The sequence below is a fragment of the Tachypleus tridentatus genome, chromosome 2, assembly GCF_004210375.1.
Source record: "Tachypleus tridentatus isolate NWPU-2018 chromosome 2, ASM421037v1, whole genome shotgun sequence".
Classification (NCBI taxonomy): domain Eukaryota; kingdom Metazoa; phylum Arthropoda; class Merostomata; order Xiphosura; family Limulidae; genus Tachypleus; species Tachypleus tridentatus.
Window position 1 is genome coordinate 155,464,666 of NC_134826.1, and position 18,123 is coordinate 155,482,788.

Consider the following 18,123-nt stretch of genomic DNA (forward strand, 5'->3'; position numbering starts at 1 on the left):
TACTTCACTGTGTATATGTTACTAATCATGACAGTGATTAGTGTAGGTACTTTACTGTGTATATGTTACTAATCATGACAGTGATTAGTGTAGGTACTTTACTGTGTACATGTTACTAATCATGACAGTGATTAGTGTAAGTACTTTACTATGTATATGTTACTAATCATGACAGTGATTAGTGTAGGTACTTTACTGTGTACATGTTACTAATCATGACAGTGATTAGTGTAAGGGCTTTACTATGGTAATAATCATGACAGTGATTAGTGTAAGTACTTTACTGTGTACATGTTACTAATCATGACAGTGATTAGTGTAGGTACTTTACTGTGTACATGTTACTAATCATGACAGTGATTAGTGTAGGTACTTTACTGTGTGTATGTTACTAATCTTGACAGTGATTAGTGTAGGTACTTTACTGTGTACATGTTACTAATCATGACAGTGATTAGTGTAAGTACTTTACTATGTATATGTTACTAATCATGACAGTGATTAGTGTAGGTACTTTACTGTGTACATGTTACTAATCATGACAGTGATTAGTGTAAGTACTTTACTGTGCACATGTTACTAATCATGACAGTGATTAATGTAAGGGCTTTACTATGTATATGGTAGTAATCATGACAGTGATTAGTGTAGGTACTTTACTGTGTATATGTTACTTATCATGACAGAGATTAGTGTAAGTACTTTACTGTGTACATGTTACTAATCATGACAGTGATTAGTGTAGGTACTTTACTATGTATATGTTACTAATCATGACAGTGATTAGTGTAGGTACTTTACTGTGTACATGTTACTAATCATGACAGTGATTAGTGTAAGTACTTCACTGTGTATATGTTACTAATCATGACAGTGATTAGTGTAGGTACTTCACTGTGTATATGTTACTAATCATGACAGTGATTAGTGTAGGTACTTTACTGTGTATATGTTACTAATCATGACAGTGATTAGTGTAGGTACTTTACTGTGTACATGTTACTAATCATGACAGTGATTAGTGTAAGTACTTTACTATGTATATGTTACTAATCATGACAGTGATTAGTGTAGGTACTTTACTGTGTACATGTTACTAATCATGACAGTGATTAGTGTAGGTACTTTACTATGTATATGTTACTAATCATGACAGTGATTAGTGTAGGTACTTTACTATGTATATGTTACTAATCATGACAGTGATTAGTGTAGGTACTTTACTATGTATATGTTACTAATCATGACAGTGATTAGTGTAGGTACTTTACTATGTATATGTTACTAATCATGACAGTGATTAGTGTAGGTACTTTACTATGTACATGTTACTAATCATGACAGTGATTAGTGTAAGTACTTTACTGTGTACATGTTACTAATCATGACAGTGATTAGTGTAAGGGCTTTACTATGGTAATAATCATGACACTGATTAGTGTAGGTACTTTACTGTGTGTATGTTACTAATCATGACAGTGATTAGTGTAAGTACTTTACTGTGTACATGTTACTAATCATGACAGTGATTAGTGTAGGTACTTTACTGTGTACATGTTACTAATCATGACAGTGATTAGTGTAAGTACTTCACTGTGTATATGTTACTAATCATGACAGTGATTAGTGTAGGTACTTTACTGTGTATATGTTACTAATCATGACAGTGATTAGTGTAGGTACTTTTACTGTGTACATGTTACTAATCATGACAGTGATTAGTGTAAGTACTTTACTATGTATATGTTACTAATCATGACAGTGATTAGTGTAGGTACTTTTACCGTGTACATGTTACTAATCATGACAGTGATTAGTGTAAGTACTTTACTGTGCACATGTTACTAATCATGACAGTGATTAATGTAAGGGCTTTACTATGTATATGGTAGTAATCATGACAGTGATTAGTGTAGGTACTTTACTGTGTATATGTTACTTATCATGACAGAGATTAGTGTAAGTACTTTACTGTGTACATGTTACTAATCATGACAGTGATTAGTGTAGGTACTTTACTATGTATATGTTACTAATCATGACAGTGATTAGTGTAGGTACTTTACTGTGTACATGTTACTAATCATGACAGTGATTAGTGTAAGTACTTCACTGTGTATATGTTACTAATCATGACAGTGATTAGTGTAGGTACTTCACTGTGTATATGTTACTAATCATGACAGTGATTAGTGTAGGTACTTTACTGTGTATATGTTACTAATCATGACAGTGATTAGTGTAGGTACTTTACTGTGTACATGTTACTAATCATGACAGTGATTAGTGTAGGTACTTTACTGTGTACATGTTACTAATCATGACAGTGATTAGTGTAGGTACTTTACTATGTATATGTTACTAATCATGACAGTGATTAGTGTAGGTACTTTACTATGTATATGTTACTAATCATGACAGTGATTAGTGTAGGTACTTTTACTATGTATATGTTATTAATCATGACAGTGATTAGTGTAGGTACTTTACTATGTATATGTTACTAATCATGACAGTGATTAGTGTAGGTACTTTACTATGTACATGTTACTAATCATGACAGTGATTAGTGTAAGCACTTTACTGTGTACATTTTACTAATCATGACAGTGATTAGTGTAAGCACTTTACTATGTATATGTTACTAATCATGACAGTGATTAGTGTAGGTACTTTACTGTGTACATGTTACTAATCATGACAGTGATTAGTGTAGGTACTTTACTATGTATATGTTACTAATCATGACAGTGATTAGTGTAGGTACTTTACTATGTATATGTTACTAATCATGACAGTGATTAGTGTAGGTACTTTACTATGTATATGTTACTAATCATGACAGTGATTAGTGTAGGTACTTTACTATGTATATGTTACTAATCATGACAGTGATTAGTGTAGGTACTTTACTATGTACATGTTACTAATCATGACAGTGATTAGTGTAAGGGCTTTACTATGTTACTAATCATGACAGTGATTAGTGTAGGTACTTTACTGTGTACATGTTACTAATCATGACAGTGATTAGTGTAGGTACTTTACTATGTACATGTTACTAATCATGACAGTGATTAGTGTAGGCACTTTACTGTGTACATGTTACCAATCATGACAGTGATTAGTGTAGGTACTTTACTGTTTATATATTTTTTGGTTTCCAGTGGTCCTGGGAGGAGGTGAAGGCTGAGATGATTGAAGTAAAAGGTTTGTCTCCCAAAGTTGTTGAAAAAATAGGAAGTTACATTCAGAGAAATGGTATGTATGTTTTTATTGGCCTTTTAATAAAATCTTTTCCATCACAGTATAACATTGATAATGTAAAAATAAGAAAGTGACAGATAATCAAAGGTTTTATTTCTAAGTTTTTGAAATCTTTTGACTTATTTCAGCTTGAGTGAGCTTTGCTCACTTACCTTGGAAATTCACAAGAATTATTCAGAAGAAAGTTTTCTGAATATAACGATGAAATAGTTCTTGTTTTACATACTTAGACTACTGTTGTTTCTGTTAATTGATTGCTCCTAAATCTTTGTTTTACATACTTAGACTACTGTTGTTTCTGTTAAATGATTGCTCCTAAATCTTTGTTTTACATACTTAGACTACTGTTGTTTCTGTTAAATGATTGCTCCTAAATCTTTGTTTTACATACTTAGACTACTGTTGTTTCTGTTAATTGATTGCTCCTAAATCTTTGTTTTACCTACTTTGACTGCTGTTGTTTCTGTTAAATGATTGCTCCTAAATCTTTGTTTTACATACTTAGACTACTGTTGTTTCTGTTAAATGATTGCTCCTAAATCTTTGTTTTACATACTTAGACTACTGTTGTTTCTGTTAATTGATTGCTCCTAAATCTTTGTTTTACATACTTAGACTACTGTTGTTTCTTTTAAATGATTGCTCCTAAATCTATTAGTTATGATCTATATTGATCCAGATTTGATCAGAACCAAAGATGTAGAAATATGCATGATGCATTATTTTTGCTCTGTGTGTTATGTTCTTCAGATGTTCTGATTGTAACAAAATTTGGAAACAGGAAAAGTAAAAGTTTAATAAGAACTAACATTAAACTTTTTCATTTGAAATATTCTTCACAAACAAGTACTTTAAACAAGAAATGTTTTTTATTTGTGTGATACATGTACTAACTTAGTGCATCATATTTTCAAGATGGCTTAAACCTTGTAGAAGAACTTATTAACAGTGAAGATCTCACAAGCAGTGGAACAGCACGAGAAGGATTGGAAGCAATGAAACTGTTCTTCAAATATTGTGAAATCTACGGAATAATTAATAAAGTTGGGTGGTTAACTGTAGTTTCTCACTAACAATAAAGAATTGGTTTAATAAAACTATTGTCTTCCTAATATATATGAAAGGTATGTTTATTAAAAACATATTTCTCATTTTCCATCAATCAACTTGTTGTCTGTAAGTTTATAATTATAGGTTTTAACATTATTATTTTTTACAAACATATATATACATATTCCTATATTTTCTTAAAAGGAAGAATGATATTAGTAGGACAGACAAACTGAACTTGGACCTAAGCATCAAACAACAACATGTATGTACCAACAGGAGTGTACACAAGAAGTGTGGAGTGTATCTTGTAATATACTGTTATTATAGATTTCTAGTAATTACTGGGTTTGTAAAATCATCTTGTTGTTTTCGGACTTATTATACTGTTGTTAAGGTTTCTAGTCATTAGTGGATTGGTAATATATTTTTGTCTTGGGACTTAATATACTGTTATTAAAGTTTGTAGTCATTACTGGGTTTGTAATATTTTTTGTTTTTTATCTTAATATACTGTTATTAAAGTTTGTAATATTTTTTGTTTTTTATCTTAATATGCTATTATTAATGTTTGTAGTCATTACTGGGTTTGTAATATATTTTTGTTTTCTGTCTTAATATGCTGTTTTAAACGTTTGTAGTCATTACACGGTTGGTAATATCATTTCTTTGTCTTGGGACTTAATACACTCTTATAAAAGTTTCTAGTCATTACTGGGTTTGTACCAGCATCTTGTTCTTTTTGATCTTAATGTATTGTTATTAAAGTTTCTAGTCATTACAGGGTTTATATTATCTTGTTTTTTTAGATCTTAATACGCTGTTATAAAAGTTTCTAGTCATACTGGGTTTGTAATATTGTCTTCTTGTTTTGGGTCTTATATACTGTTATTAAAGTTTCTAGTCATTATTGGGTTTGTAATATCTTGTTCTTTTTGGCCTTAATACACTGTTATTAAGGTTTCTAGTCATTACAGGGTTTATATTATCTTGTTTTATTAGATCTTAATACGCTGTTATAAAAGTTTCTAGTCATACTGGGTTTGTAATATTGTCTTCTTGTTTTGGGTCTTATATACTGTTATTAAAGTTTCTAGTCATTATTGGGTTTGTAATATCTTATTCTTTTTGGCCTTAATACACTGTTATTAAGGTTTCTAGTCATTACAGGGTTTATATTATCTTGTTTTTTTGGCCTTAATACACTGTTATTAAGGTTTCTAGTCATTATAGGGTTTGTAATATTATCTTATTGTTTTGGGTCTTAATATATTGTTATTAATGTTTCTAGTCATTACTGGGTTTGTAATTGCATCTTGTTCTTTTTGGTCTTAATACTGTTATTAAGGTTTGTAGTCATCATTAGGTTTGTAATATCTTGTTTGTTTTTTTGCCTTAATATACTGTTCTTAAGGTTTCTTGTTATTATAGGGTTCATATTATCTTGTTGTGTTGGGTCTTAATACACTCTTATTAAGGTTTCTAGTCATTACTGGGTTTGTAATATTATCTTGTTGTGTTGGGTCTTAATATACTGTTATTAATGTTTCTAGTCATTATAGGGTTTGTAATATAACCTTTTGTATTCTAGAAGGTAACGGAAAATGCCACCAGCCTTTCTTAGCTATATTATATTTGTTGTGTAGAAGTTATAGAGATACACTGTATTTTATGTTATTAGACACAAAATTTGACAACTAACTTTTTTGATAAAAGTATTAACTCTTTCATGATGTGTTATGGGTGAAAAGTCATGTCATCTCATTTGTTGATTTGCATTCAAAATTTTATTGAGCTACTATTTTATGAACTTATATAGTAAGTTTGGTATAAAATTGTAAATTATAATTTAGAAATTATATGATATGTGAGTTAATTTCTTAATTTAAAAGTTAATATTAAATGAACACTTCTAAATATATATATTAGTGAGTCACCTAGTACATTGAAGTTAGCACTGTGTAAAATTATATATTTCCAATGTCAGTGTACTAAGTTTTTAGTTTAATTTAAATTAAGAACTTATATTACTAATGTTGACAAGATAGAATATAAAGTAAAGACCATGTATTTTTATTTTTCTAAGATATGTCTTATGTACTGAATCAAACATAGTGGCCCCATTAACCTCTTCCCGCTTTTGGAAATGGTCTCTAATACAAACTTACTTCAATATATGACATGTGAATAACCAATCAAAAAATTAGATTGCCCCTAGAGTGGGATTCTCAGCCATAATAGTCTTTGAAAAGACTATCTTATTTTTCTGATCTAAGATTTCAACAAAGTAGGTTTGTGTCTTTAATCTACTTGAAGTTGTTGTATATCCTCCATGTGTAAAATATAAAAAGGCTTAGCAACCTATGTCCAGCAGCAACCAACTATAAAGGTCTCAGCATGTTATAGTGCATATACTTTATGTGTTAATGTTCAGATGAACCTGTCTGTGTTATACTGAGCCCATAATGATATGGTTAAAAGCACTCTATATCAATTAAATGTTTCTTCTTCCTGTAAAACATACAGTATTTTTGTAAGTTTTTTATTGTTATGTTTCTTTTGTAATATAGTTATTATTGTTGGAAGTTTTCTTTCAATGTAATATAGTTATTATTCAGTGATGTCAAGAAAACCCACTTGTAGAGAAATATATATGCAAAAACGGCTCGTTTGGGTTGAGAAAATGTAGTTTACGTAGAAGAGCGAACAACGTTTCGACCTTCTTCAGTCATCATCAGGTTCACAAAGAAACGTTGTTCGCTCTTCTACATAAAATATTTTCTCAACCCAAACAAGCCGTTTTTGCATATATAGTTATTATTCTTTGAAGTTTTCTTTCAATGTAATATAGTTATTATTGTTGGAAGTTCTCTTTCAATGTAATATAGTTATTATTGTTGCAAGTTCTCTTTCAATGTAATATAGTTATTATTCTTTGAAGTTTTCTTTCAATGTAATATAGTTATTATTGTTGGAAGTTCTCTTTCAATGTAATATAGTTATTATTGTTGGAAGTTTTCTTTCAATGTAATATAGTTATTATTGTTGGAAGTTTTCTTTCAATGTAATATAGTTATTATTGTTTGAAGTTTTCTTTCAATGTAATATAGTTATTATTGTTGGAAGTTTTCTTTCAATGTAATATAGTTATTATTGTTTGAAGTTTTCTTTCAATGTAATATAGTTATTATTGTTTGAAGTTTTCTTTCAATGTAATATAGTTATTATTGTTTGAAGTTTTCTTTCAATGTAATATAGTTATTATTGTTTGAAGTTTTCTTTCAATGTAATATAGTTATTATTGTTTGAAGTTTTCTTTCAATGTAATATAGTTATTATTGTTTGAAGTTTTCTTTCAATGTAATATAGTTATTATTGTTTGAAGTTTTCTTTCAATGTAATATAGTTATTATTGTTTGAAGTTTTCTTTCAATGTAATATAGTTATTATTTTGAAGTTTTCTTTCAATGTAATATAGTTATTATTGTTTGAAGTTTTCTTTCAATGTAATATAGTTATTATTGTTTGAAGTTTTCTTTCAATGTAATATAGTTATTATTGTTTGAAGTTTTCTTTCAATGTAATATAGTTATTATTGTTTGAAGTTTTCTTTCAATGTAATATAGTTATTATTGTTGGAAGTTTTCTTTCAATGTAATATAGTTATTATTGTTGGAAGTTTTCTTTCAATGTAATATAGTTATTATTGTTTGAAGTTTTCTTTCAATGTAATATAGTTATTATTGTTTGAAGTTTTCTTTCAATGTAATATAGTTATTATTGTTTGAAGTTTTCTTTCAATGTAATATAGTTATTATTGTTGAAGTTTTCTTTCAATGTAATATAGTTATTATTGTTGGAAGTTTTCTTTCAATGTAATATAGTTATTATTGTTTGAAGTTTTCTTTCAATGTAATATAGTTATTATTGTTTGAAGTTTTCTCTCAATGTAATATAGTTATTATTGTTTGAAGTTTTCTTTCAATGTAATATAGTTATTATTGTTGGAAGTTTTCTTTCAATGTAATATAGTTATTATTGTTTGAAGTTTTCTTTCAATGTAATATAGTTATTATTGTTTGAAGTTTTCTTTCAATGTAATATAGTTATTATTGTTTGAAGTTTTCTTTCAATGTAATATAGTTATTATTGTTGGAAGTTTTCTTTCAATGTAATATAGTTATTATTGTTTGAAGTTTTCTTTCAATGTAATATAGTTATTATTGTTTGAAGTTTTCTTTCAATGTAATATAGTTATTATTGTTTGAAGTTTTCTTTCAATGTAATATAGTTATTATTGTTGGAAGTTTTCTTTCAATGTAATATAGTTATTATTGTTTGAAGTTTTCTTTCAATGTAATATAGTTATTATTGTTTGAAGTTTTCTTTCAATGTAATATAGTTATTATTGTTTGAAGTTTTCTTTCAATGTAATATAGTTATTATTGTTTGAAGTTTTCTTTCAATGTAATATAGTTATTATTGTTTGAAGTTTTCTTTCAATGTAATATAGTTATTATTGTTTGAAGTTTTCTTTCAATGTAATATAGTTATTATTGTTTGAAGTTTTCTTTCAATGTAATATAGTTATTATTGTTTGAAGTTTTCTCTTCAATGTAATATAGTTATTATTGTTTGAAGTTTTTTCTTTCAATGTAATATAGTTATTATTGTTTGAAGTTTTCTTTCAATGTAATATAGTTATTATTGTTTGAAGTTTTCTTTCAATGTAATATAGTTATTATTGTTTGGAAGTTTTCTTTCAATGTAATATAGTTATTATTGTTTGAAGTTTTCTCTCAATGTAATATAGTTATTATTGTTTGAAGTTTTCTTTCAATGTAATATAGTTATTATTGTTTGAAGTTTTCTTTCAATGTAATATAGTTATTATTGTTTGAAGTTTTCTTTCAATGTAATATAGTTATTATTGTTTGAAGTTTTCTTCAATGTAATATAGTTATTATTGTTGGAAGTTTTCTTTCAATGTAATATAGTTATTATTGTTGGAAGTTTTCTTTCAATGTAATATAGTTATTATTGTTTGAAGTTTTCTTTCAATGTAATATAGTTATTATTGTTTGAAGTTTTCTTTCAATGTAATATAGTTATTATTGTTTGAAGTTTTCTTTCAATGTAATATAGTTATTATTGTTGGAAGTTTTCTTTCAATGTAATATAGTTATTATTGTTTGAAGTTTTCTTTCAATGTAATATAGTTATTATTGTTTGAAGTTTTTTTCTTTCAATGTAATATAGTTATTATTGTTTGAAGTTTTCTTTCAATGTAATATAGTTATTATTGTTGGAAGTTTTCTTTCAATGTAATATAGTTATTATTGTTGGAAGTTTTCTTTCAATGTAATATAGTTATTATTGTTTGAAGTTTTCTTTCAATGTAATATAGTTATTATTGTTTGAAGTTTTCTTTCAATGTAATATAGTTATTATTGTTGGAAGTTTTCTTTCAATGTAATATAGTTATTATTGTTGGAAGTTTTCTTTCAATGTAATATAGTTATTATTGTTTGAAGTTTTCTTTCAATGTATATAGTTATTATTGTTTGAAGTTTTCTTCAATGTAATATGTTATTATTGTTGGAAGTTTTCTTTCAATGTAATATAGTTATTATTGTTTGAAGTTTTCTTTCAATGTAATATAGTTATTATTGTTTGAAGTTTTCTTTCAATGTAATATAGTTATTATTGTAAGTTTTCTTTCAATGTAATATAGTTATTATTGTTTGAAGTTTTCTTTCAATGTAATATAGTTATTATTGTTTGAAGTTTTCTTTCAATGTAATATAGTTATTATTGTTTGAAGTTTTCTTTCAATGTAATATAGTTATTATTGTTTGAAGTTTTCTTTCAATGTAATATAGTTATTATTGTTTGAAGTTTTCTTTCAATGTAATATAGTTATTATTGTTTGAAGTTTTCTTTCAATGTAATATAGTTATTATTGTTTGAAGTTTTCTCTCAATGTAATATAGTTATTATTGTTGGAAGTTTTCTTTCAATGTAATATAGTTATTATTGTTTGAAGTTTTCTCTCAATGTAATATAGAATTATTGTTGGAAGTTGTTTTTTTTTTGATGTAATGTTACTTCTTGGTATTATATATTTAGTATTGCTGTGTTTTACTCAGATTTCATTTGACTTGAGTTTAGCTCGAGGACTGGACTACTACACTGGACTTATATATGAAGCAGTTTTAACAGGTAAGCATCATCACAACAGACAACTATGTACAAATAGATGTATTCTCAAGATGGCTGTTATCTGTATTAAAATTTCTAACAACAAATACATGGTGATGGTAGTGACTTCTAACAACAGATACACAGTGATTGTAGTGACTTCTAACAACAAATACACTGATGGCAGTGACTTCTAACAACAAATACACTGATGGTAGTGACTTCTTACAACAAATACACGGTGATGGTAGTGACTTCTCACAACAGATACACAGTGATGGTAGTGACTTCTAACAACAGATACACAGTGATTGTAGTGACTTCTAACAACAAATACACTGATGGTAGTGATTTCTAACAACAAATACATGGTGATGGTAGTGACTTCTCACAACAGATACACGGTGATGGTAGTGACTTCTCACAACAGATACACGGTGATGGTAGTGACTTCTCACAACAGATACACGGTGATGGTAGTGACTTCTCACAACAGATACACGGTGATGGTAGTGACTTGAGAATATAGATGTACATAGAATATATTATGTTTTATTCTTCTAACTTAATAACATCTCTTTACAGAATTCAGTCACAGAACTAACTCTCTACACGGACACATGCCTTCTGTTGGTAGTGTAGCAGGAGGTGGTCGATATGACAACCTTGTTGGAATGTTTGATTCAAAGTGCAGAAATGTTCCGTGTGTTGGATTTAGTGTTGGAATTGAGAGGATTTTCTCCATAATGGATGCTCGAACTCATGTAAGTGTGCTGTAACATACTGAATTCCTACTGTATTGGCTTCTGATTCACCAGCTTACAACGAAACAAATTTCTGTTAATTTACAAAATTAATGAACTTTTGCTACAAATTAATGAGTGATAAATATATTTTATTTTGAATGTGAATTACTATAAATATTTCTTTGATTCTTCTTACAAAAATTGTGTACTCACAAATGTATGATTTATTCTATGGTAATTAAATGACACGTAACAAACATGTATGGCTTATATAGATATATCACACATATTCTATTCCACACTGATTTGGTAGATACATATAAAGACACAGATCTTAAAGGTTTAAGATACTCTTTATTCTTCATTGTATCAGATGGGACTTGAGAAACAGAGAACTACAGAAACACAGATATATGTTGCTTCAGCACAAAAGAACATGACAGAAGAAAGAATGAAGATTTGTAAAGAACTGTGGGATGTTGGAATAAATGTAAGTTTGTAAAACAACTTTGTTAATACAGGATTCTTTAACTGACAACATTATAATCAGTTTTACTACTACATAATGAACTAAACATTCTTTATCTGGCATACATAAAAATCAGTTTTACTACTATGTAATGAACTAAACATTCTTTTTCTGACATACATTATAATCAGTTTTACTACTATGTAATCAATTAAACATTCTTCAATTGATATACATTATAATCCATTTTACTGCTATATAATGAACTAAACATTCTTTATCTGACATACATTATAATCAGCTTTACTACAACATAATTAATTATACATTCTTTAACTGAGACACTTTATAATCAGTTTTACTACAACATAATGAATTACACATTCTTTAATTGAGACACTTTATAATCAGTTTTACTACTACATAATGAATTACACATTCTTTAACTGAGACACTTTATAATCAGTTTTACTACAACATAATGAATTATACATTCTTTAACTGAGACAGTTTATAATCAGTTTTACTACTACATAATGAATTACACATTCTTTAACTGAGACACTTTATAATCAGTTTTACTACAACATAATGAATTATACATTCTTTAACTGAGACACTTTATAATCAGTTTTACTACTACATAATGAATTACACATTCTTTAACTGAGACACTTTATAATCAGTTTTACTACAACATAATGAATTATACATTCTTTAACTGAGACAGTTTATAATCAGTTTTACTACTACATAATAAATTATACATTCTTTAACTGAGACAGTTTATAATCAGTTTTACTACTACATAATGAATTACACATTCTTTAACTGAGACACTTTATAATCAGTTTTACTACTACGTAATGAACTAAACATTCTTTATCTGACATACATTATAATCAGTTTTACTACAACATAATGAATTATACATTCTTTAACTGAGACACTTTATAATCAGTTTTACTACTACATAATGAATTATACATTCTTTAATTGAGACACTTTATAATCAGTTTTACTACTACATAATGAATTACACATTCTTTAACTGAGACACTTTATAATCAGTTTTACTACAACATAATGAATTATACATTCTTTAACTGAGACAGTTTATAATCAGTTTTACTACTACATAATGAATTACACATTCTTTAATTGAGACACTTTATAATCAGTTTTACTACTACATAATGAATTACACATTCTTTAACTGAGACACTTTATAATCAGTTTTACTACAACATAATGAATTATACATTCTTTAACTGAGACACTTTATAATCAGTTTTACTACTACATAATGAATTACACATTCTTTAACTGAGACACTTTATAATCAGTTTTACTACAACATAATGAATTATACATTCTTTAACTGAGACAGTTTATAATCAGTTTTACTACTACATAATGAATTACACATTCTTTAACTGAGACAGTTTATAATCAGTTTTACTACTACATAATGAATTACACATTCTTTAACTGAGACACTTTATAATCAGTTTTACTACAACATAATGAATTATACATTCTTTAACTGAGACACTTTATAATCAGTTTTACTACAACATAATGAATTATACATTCTTTAACTGAGACAGTTTATAATCAGTTTTACTACTACATAATGAATTACACATTCTTTAATTGAGACACTTTATAATCAGTTTTACTACTACATAATGAATTACACATTCTTTAACTGAGACACTTTATAATCAGTTTTACTACAACATAATGAATTATACATTCTTTAACTGAGACACTTTATAATCAGTTTTACTACTACATAATGAATTACACATTCTTTAACTGAGACACTTTATAATCAGTTTTACTACAACATAATGAATTATACATTCTTTAACTGAGACAGTTTATAATCAGTTTTACTACTACATAATGAATTACACATTCTTTAACTGAGACAGTTTATAATCAGTTTTACTACTACATAATGAATTACACATTCTTTAACTGAGACACTTTATAATCAGTTTTACTACAACATAATGAATTATACATTCTTTAACTGAGACAGTTTATAATCAGTTTTACTACTACATAATGAATTACACATTCTTTAATTGAGACACTTTATAATCAGTTTTACTACTACATAATGAATTACACATTCTTTAACTGAGACACTTTATAATCAGTTTTACTACAACATAATGAATTATACATTCTTTAACTGAGACACTTTATAATCAGTTTTACTACTACATAATGAATTACACATTCTTTAACTGAGACACTTTATAATCAGTTTTACTACAACATAATGAATTATACATTCTTTAACTGAGACAGTTTATAATCAGTTTTACTACTACATAATGAATTACACATTCTTTAACTGAGACAGTTTATAATCAGTTTTACTACTACATAATGAATTACACATTCTTTAACTGAGACACTTTATAATCAGTTTTACTACAACATAATGAATTATACATTCTTTAACTGAGACACTTTATAATCAGTTTTACTACTACATAATGAATTACACATTCTTTAACTGAGACACTTTATAATCAGTTTTACTACAACATAATGAATTATACATTCTTTAACTGAGACAGTTTATAATCAGTTTTACTACTACATAATAAATTATACATTCTTTAACTGAGACAGTTTATAATCAGTTTTACTACTACATAATGAATTACACATTCTTTAACTGAGACACTTTATAATCAGTTTTACTACTACATAATGAATCACACATTCTTTATCTGACATACATTATAATCAGTTTTACTACTATGTAATGAACTAAACATTCTTTATCTGACATACATTATAATCAGCTTTACTACAACATAATTAATTATACATTCTTTAACTGAGACACTTTATAATCAGTTTTACTACAACATAATGAATTACACATTCTTTAACTGAGACACTTTATAATCAGTTTTACTACTACATAATGAATTACACATTCTTTAACTGAGACACTTTATAATCAGTTTTACTACAACATAATGAATTATACATTCTTTAACTGAGACACTTTATAATCAGTTTTACTACAACATAATGAATTATACATTCTTTAACTGAGACACTTTATAATCAGTTTTACTACTACATAATTAATTATACATTCTTTAACTGAGACACTTTATAATCAGTTTTACTTCTGCATAGTTAATTATACATTCTTTAACTGAGACACTTTATAATCAGTTTTACTTCTGCATAGTTAATTATACATTCTTTAATTTCACTTTGTTCTTGAATGAACTTCAATCTTTTAGAACAGTTGCATTTTCGACGTTGAGAAAATTGTATCTAATTTATATAAAATATTTAAATGGTTCCATTGTTCTCATGAATGATTATTTGCTTCCTCACCTGTTTCTTATTGTCCTGTAAACAAAGTAAAAGTACTTTATATATAATATAATTTTCGAGAAGTTCTGAAATTCAGTATGTATGAATAAGTGATATTTTAGTCATTTTAAATCTGGTAGCGATAACTGTAAGTCGTTTTTATGTCAAAACGTACACATTTTTGTCGTGAGGATGATAAAATATGAACATGATCATTTGTTTTTACAACTAAGTACATATAAATTTTATCACGTATACATACGATGTTCAATATAATTAGTTATTTTATATTTCAGACTGAACAGTCCTACAAAATGAATCCCAAGTTATTAGACCAGCTTCAGTACTGTGAAGAACGAATTATCCCTCTGGTCGTTATTATTGGCGAGACTGAATTACAGAAGGGCGTCGTGAAGCTTCGATATGTTACAAGTAGAGAAGAGGTGCTAGTTTGTTTTTAAAATATGTTTATGGTTTGATGTTAGAGGAAACATTAATGCTTTTTAGAATAGTGAGAGAAGTGAGTAAATGAATTATTTTTGTATTTGATACCTTTTTTGTCTTTTACAGATAGAAATTGAAAGAGATAAGTTAGTTCAAGAAATTACAGCTCATATCAGTACATTTGAATATGAAACACATCTGAAGGAATGTTCGTCAACAATTCATTTAAAACCTGAGACTTCAAATTCATTATTATCCTAACATTTAACACATTCTTGCTGTGTGAATGTTTATGACTTGTAATAATTAAAGATATTTGATTTAAAAAAATGAATGTTTTTTATAAAAGTGTAATATCAACTGTGTTTCGACTTCTAATGTATAATTTTTATCAGACTAAAAATCCTGTTAGCTACATCTTGACCTATACAACTTAATTTTATATACAAATGATATAAATTATTGAAGGTTTGTATGTTTTTTCATCTACAATTTCATAGTACTTTATCTTAAAGTTAGTGTCATACTCAAGTGTCTTTAGTAAGATGACAGATGTACTGAAGTGTCTTTGATAAAAAGTTAATGTTGTATTGAAGTGTCTCAAGTAAGAAGATAGTGTTGTAATGATGTGTCTTTGGTGACAAGTTAGTGTCGTACTGAAGTGTCTTTGGTAAGATGACAGATGTACTGAAGTGTCTTTGATAAAAAGTTAATGTTGTATTGAAGTGTCTCTAGTAAGAAGATAGTGTTGTAATGATGTGTCTTTGGTGACAAGTTAGTGTCGTACTGAAGTGTCTTTGGTAAGATGACAGATGTACTGAAGTGTCTTTGATAAAAAGTTAATGTTGTATTGAAGTGTCTCTAGTAAGAAGATAGTGTTGTAATGATGTGTCTTTGGTGACAAGTTAGTGTCATACTGAAGTGTCTTTGGTAAGATGACAGATGTACTGAAGTGTCTTTGATAAAAAGTTAATGTTGTATTGAAGTGTCTCTAGTAAGAAGATAGTGTTGTAATGATGTGTCTTTGGTGACAAGTTAGTGTCGTACTGAAGTGTCTTTGGTAAGATGACAGATGTACTGAAGTGTCTTTGATAAAAAGTTAATGTTGTATTGAAGTGTGTCTAGTAAGAAGATAGTGTTGTAATGATGTGTCTTTGGTGACAAGTTAGTGTTGTACTGAAGTGTCTTTGGTAAGATGACAGATGTACTGAAGAGTCTTTGATAAAAAGTTAATGTTGTATTGAAGTGTCTCTAGTAAGAAGATAGTGTTGTAATGATGTGTCTTTGGTGACAAGTTAGTGTCATACTGAAGTGTCTTTGGTAAGATGACAGATGTACGGAAGTGTCTTTGATAAAAAGTTAATGTTGTATTGAAGTGTCTCTAGTAAGAAGATAGTGTTGTAATGATGTGTCTTTGGTGACAAGTTAGTGTTGTACTGAAGTGTCTTTGGTAAGATGACAGATGTACTGAAGTGTCTTTGATAAAAAGTTAATGTTGTATTGAAGTGTCTCTAGTAAGAAGATAGTGTTGTAATGATGTGTCTTTGGTGACAAGTTAGTGTTGTACTGAAGTGTCTTTGATAAAAAGTTAATGTTGTATTGAAGTGTCTCTAGTAAGAAGATAGTGTTGTAATGATGTGTCTTTGGTGACAAGTTAGTGTTGTACTGAAGTGTCTTTGGTAAGATGACAGATGTACTGAAGAGTCTCTTTGATAAAAGTTAATGTTGTATTGAAGTGTCTCTAGTAAGAAGATAGTGTTGTAATGATGTGTCTTTGGTGACAAGTTAGTGTTGTACTTAAGTGTCTTTGGTAAGATGACAGATGTACTGAAGTGTCTTTGACAAAAAGTTAATGTTGTATTGAAGTGTCTCTAGTAAGAAGATAGTGTTGTAATGATGTGTCTTTGGTGACAAGTTAGTGTCATACTGAAGTGTCTTTGATAAAAAGTTAATGTTGTATTGAAGTGTCCATAGTAAGAAGATAGTGTTGTAATGATGTGTCTTTGGTGACAAGTTAGTGTTGTACTGAAGTGTCTTTGATAAAAAGTTAATGTTGTATTGAAGTGTCTCTAGTAAGAAGATAGTGTTGTAATGATGTGTCTTTGGTGACAAGTTAGTGTCATACTGAAGTGTCTTTAGTAAGATGACAGATGTACTGAAGTGTCTTTGATAAAAAGGTAATGTTGTATTGAAGTGTCTCTAGTAAGAAGATAGTGTTGTAATGATGTGTCTTTGGTGACAAGTTAGTGTTGTACTGAAGTGTCTTTGGTAAGATGACAGATGTACTGAAGCGTCTTTGATAAAAAGTTAATGTTGTATTGAAGTGTCTCTAGTAAGAAGATAGTGTTGTAATGATGTGTCTTTGGTGACAAGTTAGTGTTGTACTTAAGTGTCTTTGGTAAGATGACAGATGTACTGAAGTGTCTTTGACAAAAAGTTAATGTTGTATTGAAGTGTCTCTAGTAAGAAGATAGTGTTGTAATGATGTGTCTTTGGTGACAAGTTAGTGTCATACTGAAGTGTCTTTGATAAAAAGTTAATGTTGTATTGAAGTGTCCATAGTAAGAAGATAGTGTTGTAATG

General features: G+C 27.8%; 1 protein-coding gene across 6 annotated transcripts in view; it reads left to right on the plus strand.

Moving 5' to 3' along the window:
- LOC143245434 (histidine--tRNA ligase, cytoplasmic-like) overlaps positions 1-15,870 on the plus strand; it is a 39,154-nt gene extending 23,284 nt beyond the window's left edge. For all 6 annotated transcript variants that reach the window (XM_076491786.1, XM_076491785.1, XM_076491784.1 and 3 more), the window contains 7 exons: positions 3,168-3,261; positions 4,183-4,310; positions 10,467-10,539; positions 11,104-11,282; positions 11,638-11,754; positions 15,393-15,539; positions 15,667-15,870. In XM_076491786.1, the coding sequence (XP_076347901.1) occupies positions 3,168-3,261; positions 4,183-4,310; positions 10,467-10,539; positions 11,104-11,282; positions 11,638-11,754; positions 15,393-15,539; positions 15,667-15,801 (873 nt within the window). In that variant the 3' untranslated portion in view covers positions 15,802-15,870. The remainder of the gene's footprint in view (positions 1-3,167; positions 3,262-4,182; positions 4,311-10,466; positions 10,540-11,103; positions 11,283-11,637; positions 11,755-15,392; positions 15,540-15,666) is intronic.
- The last annotated feature ends 2,253 nt before the right edge of the window (positions 15,871-18,123 follow it).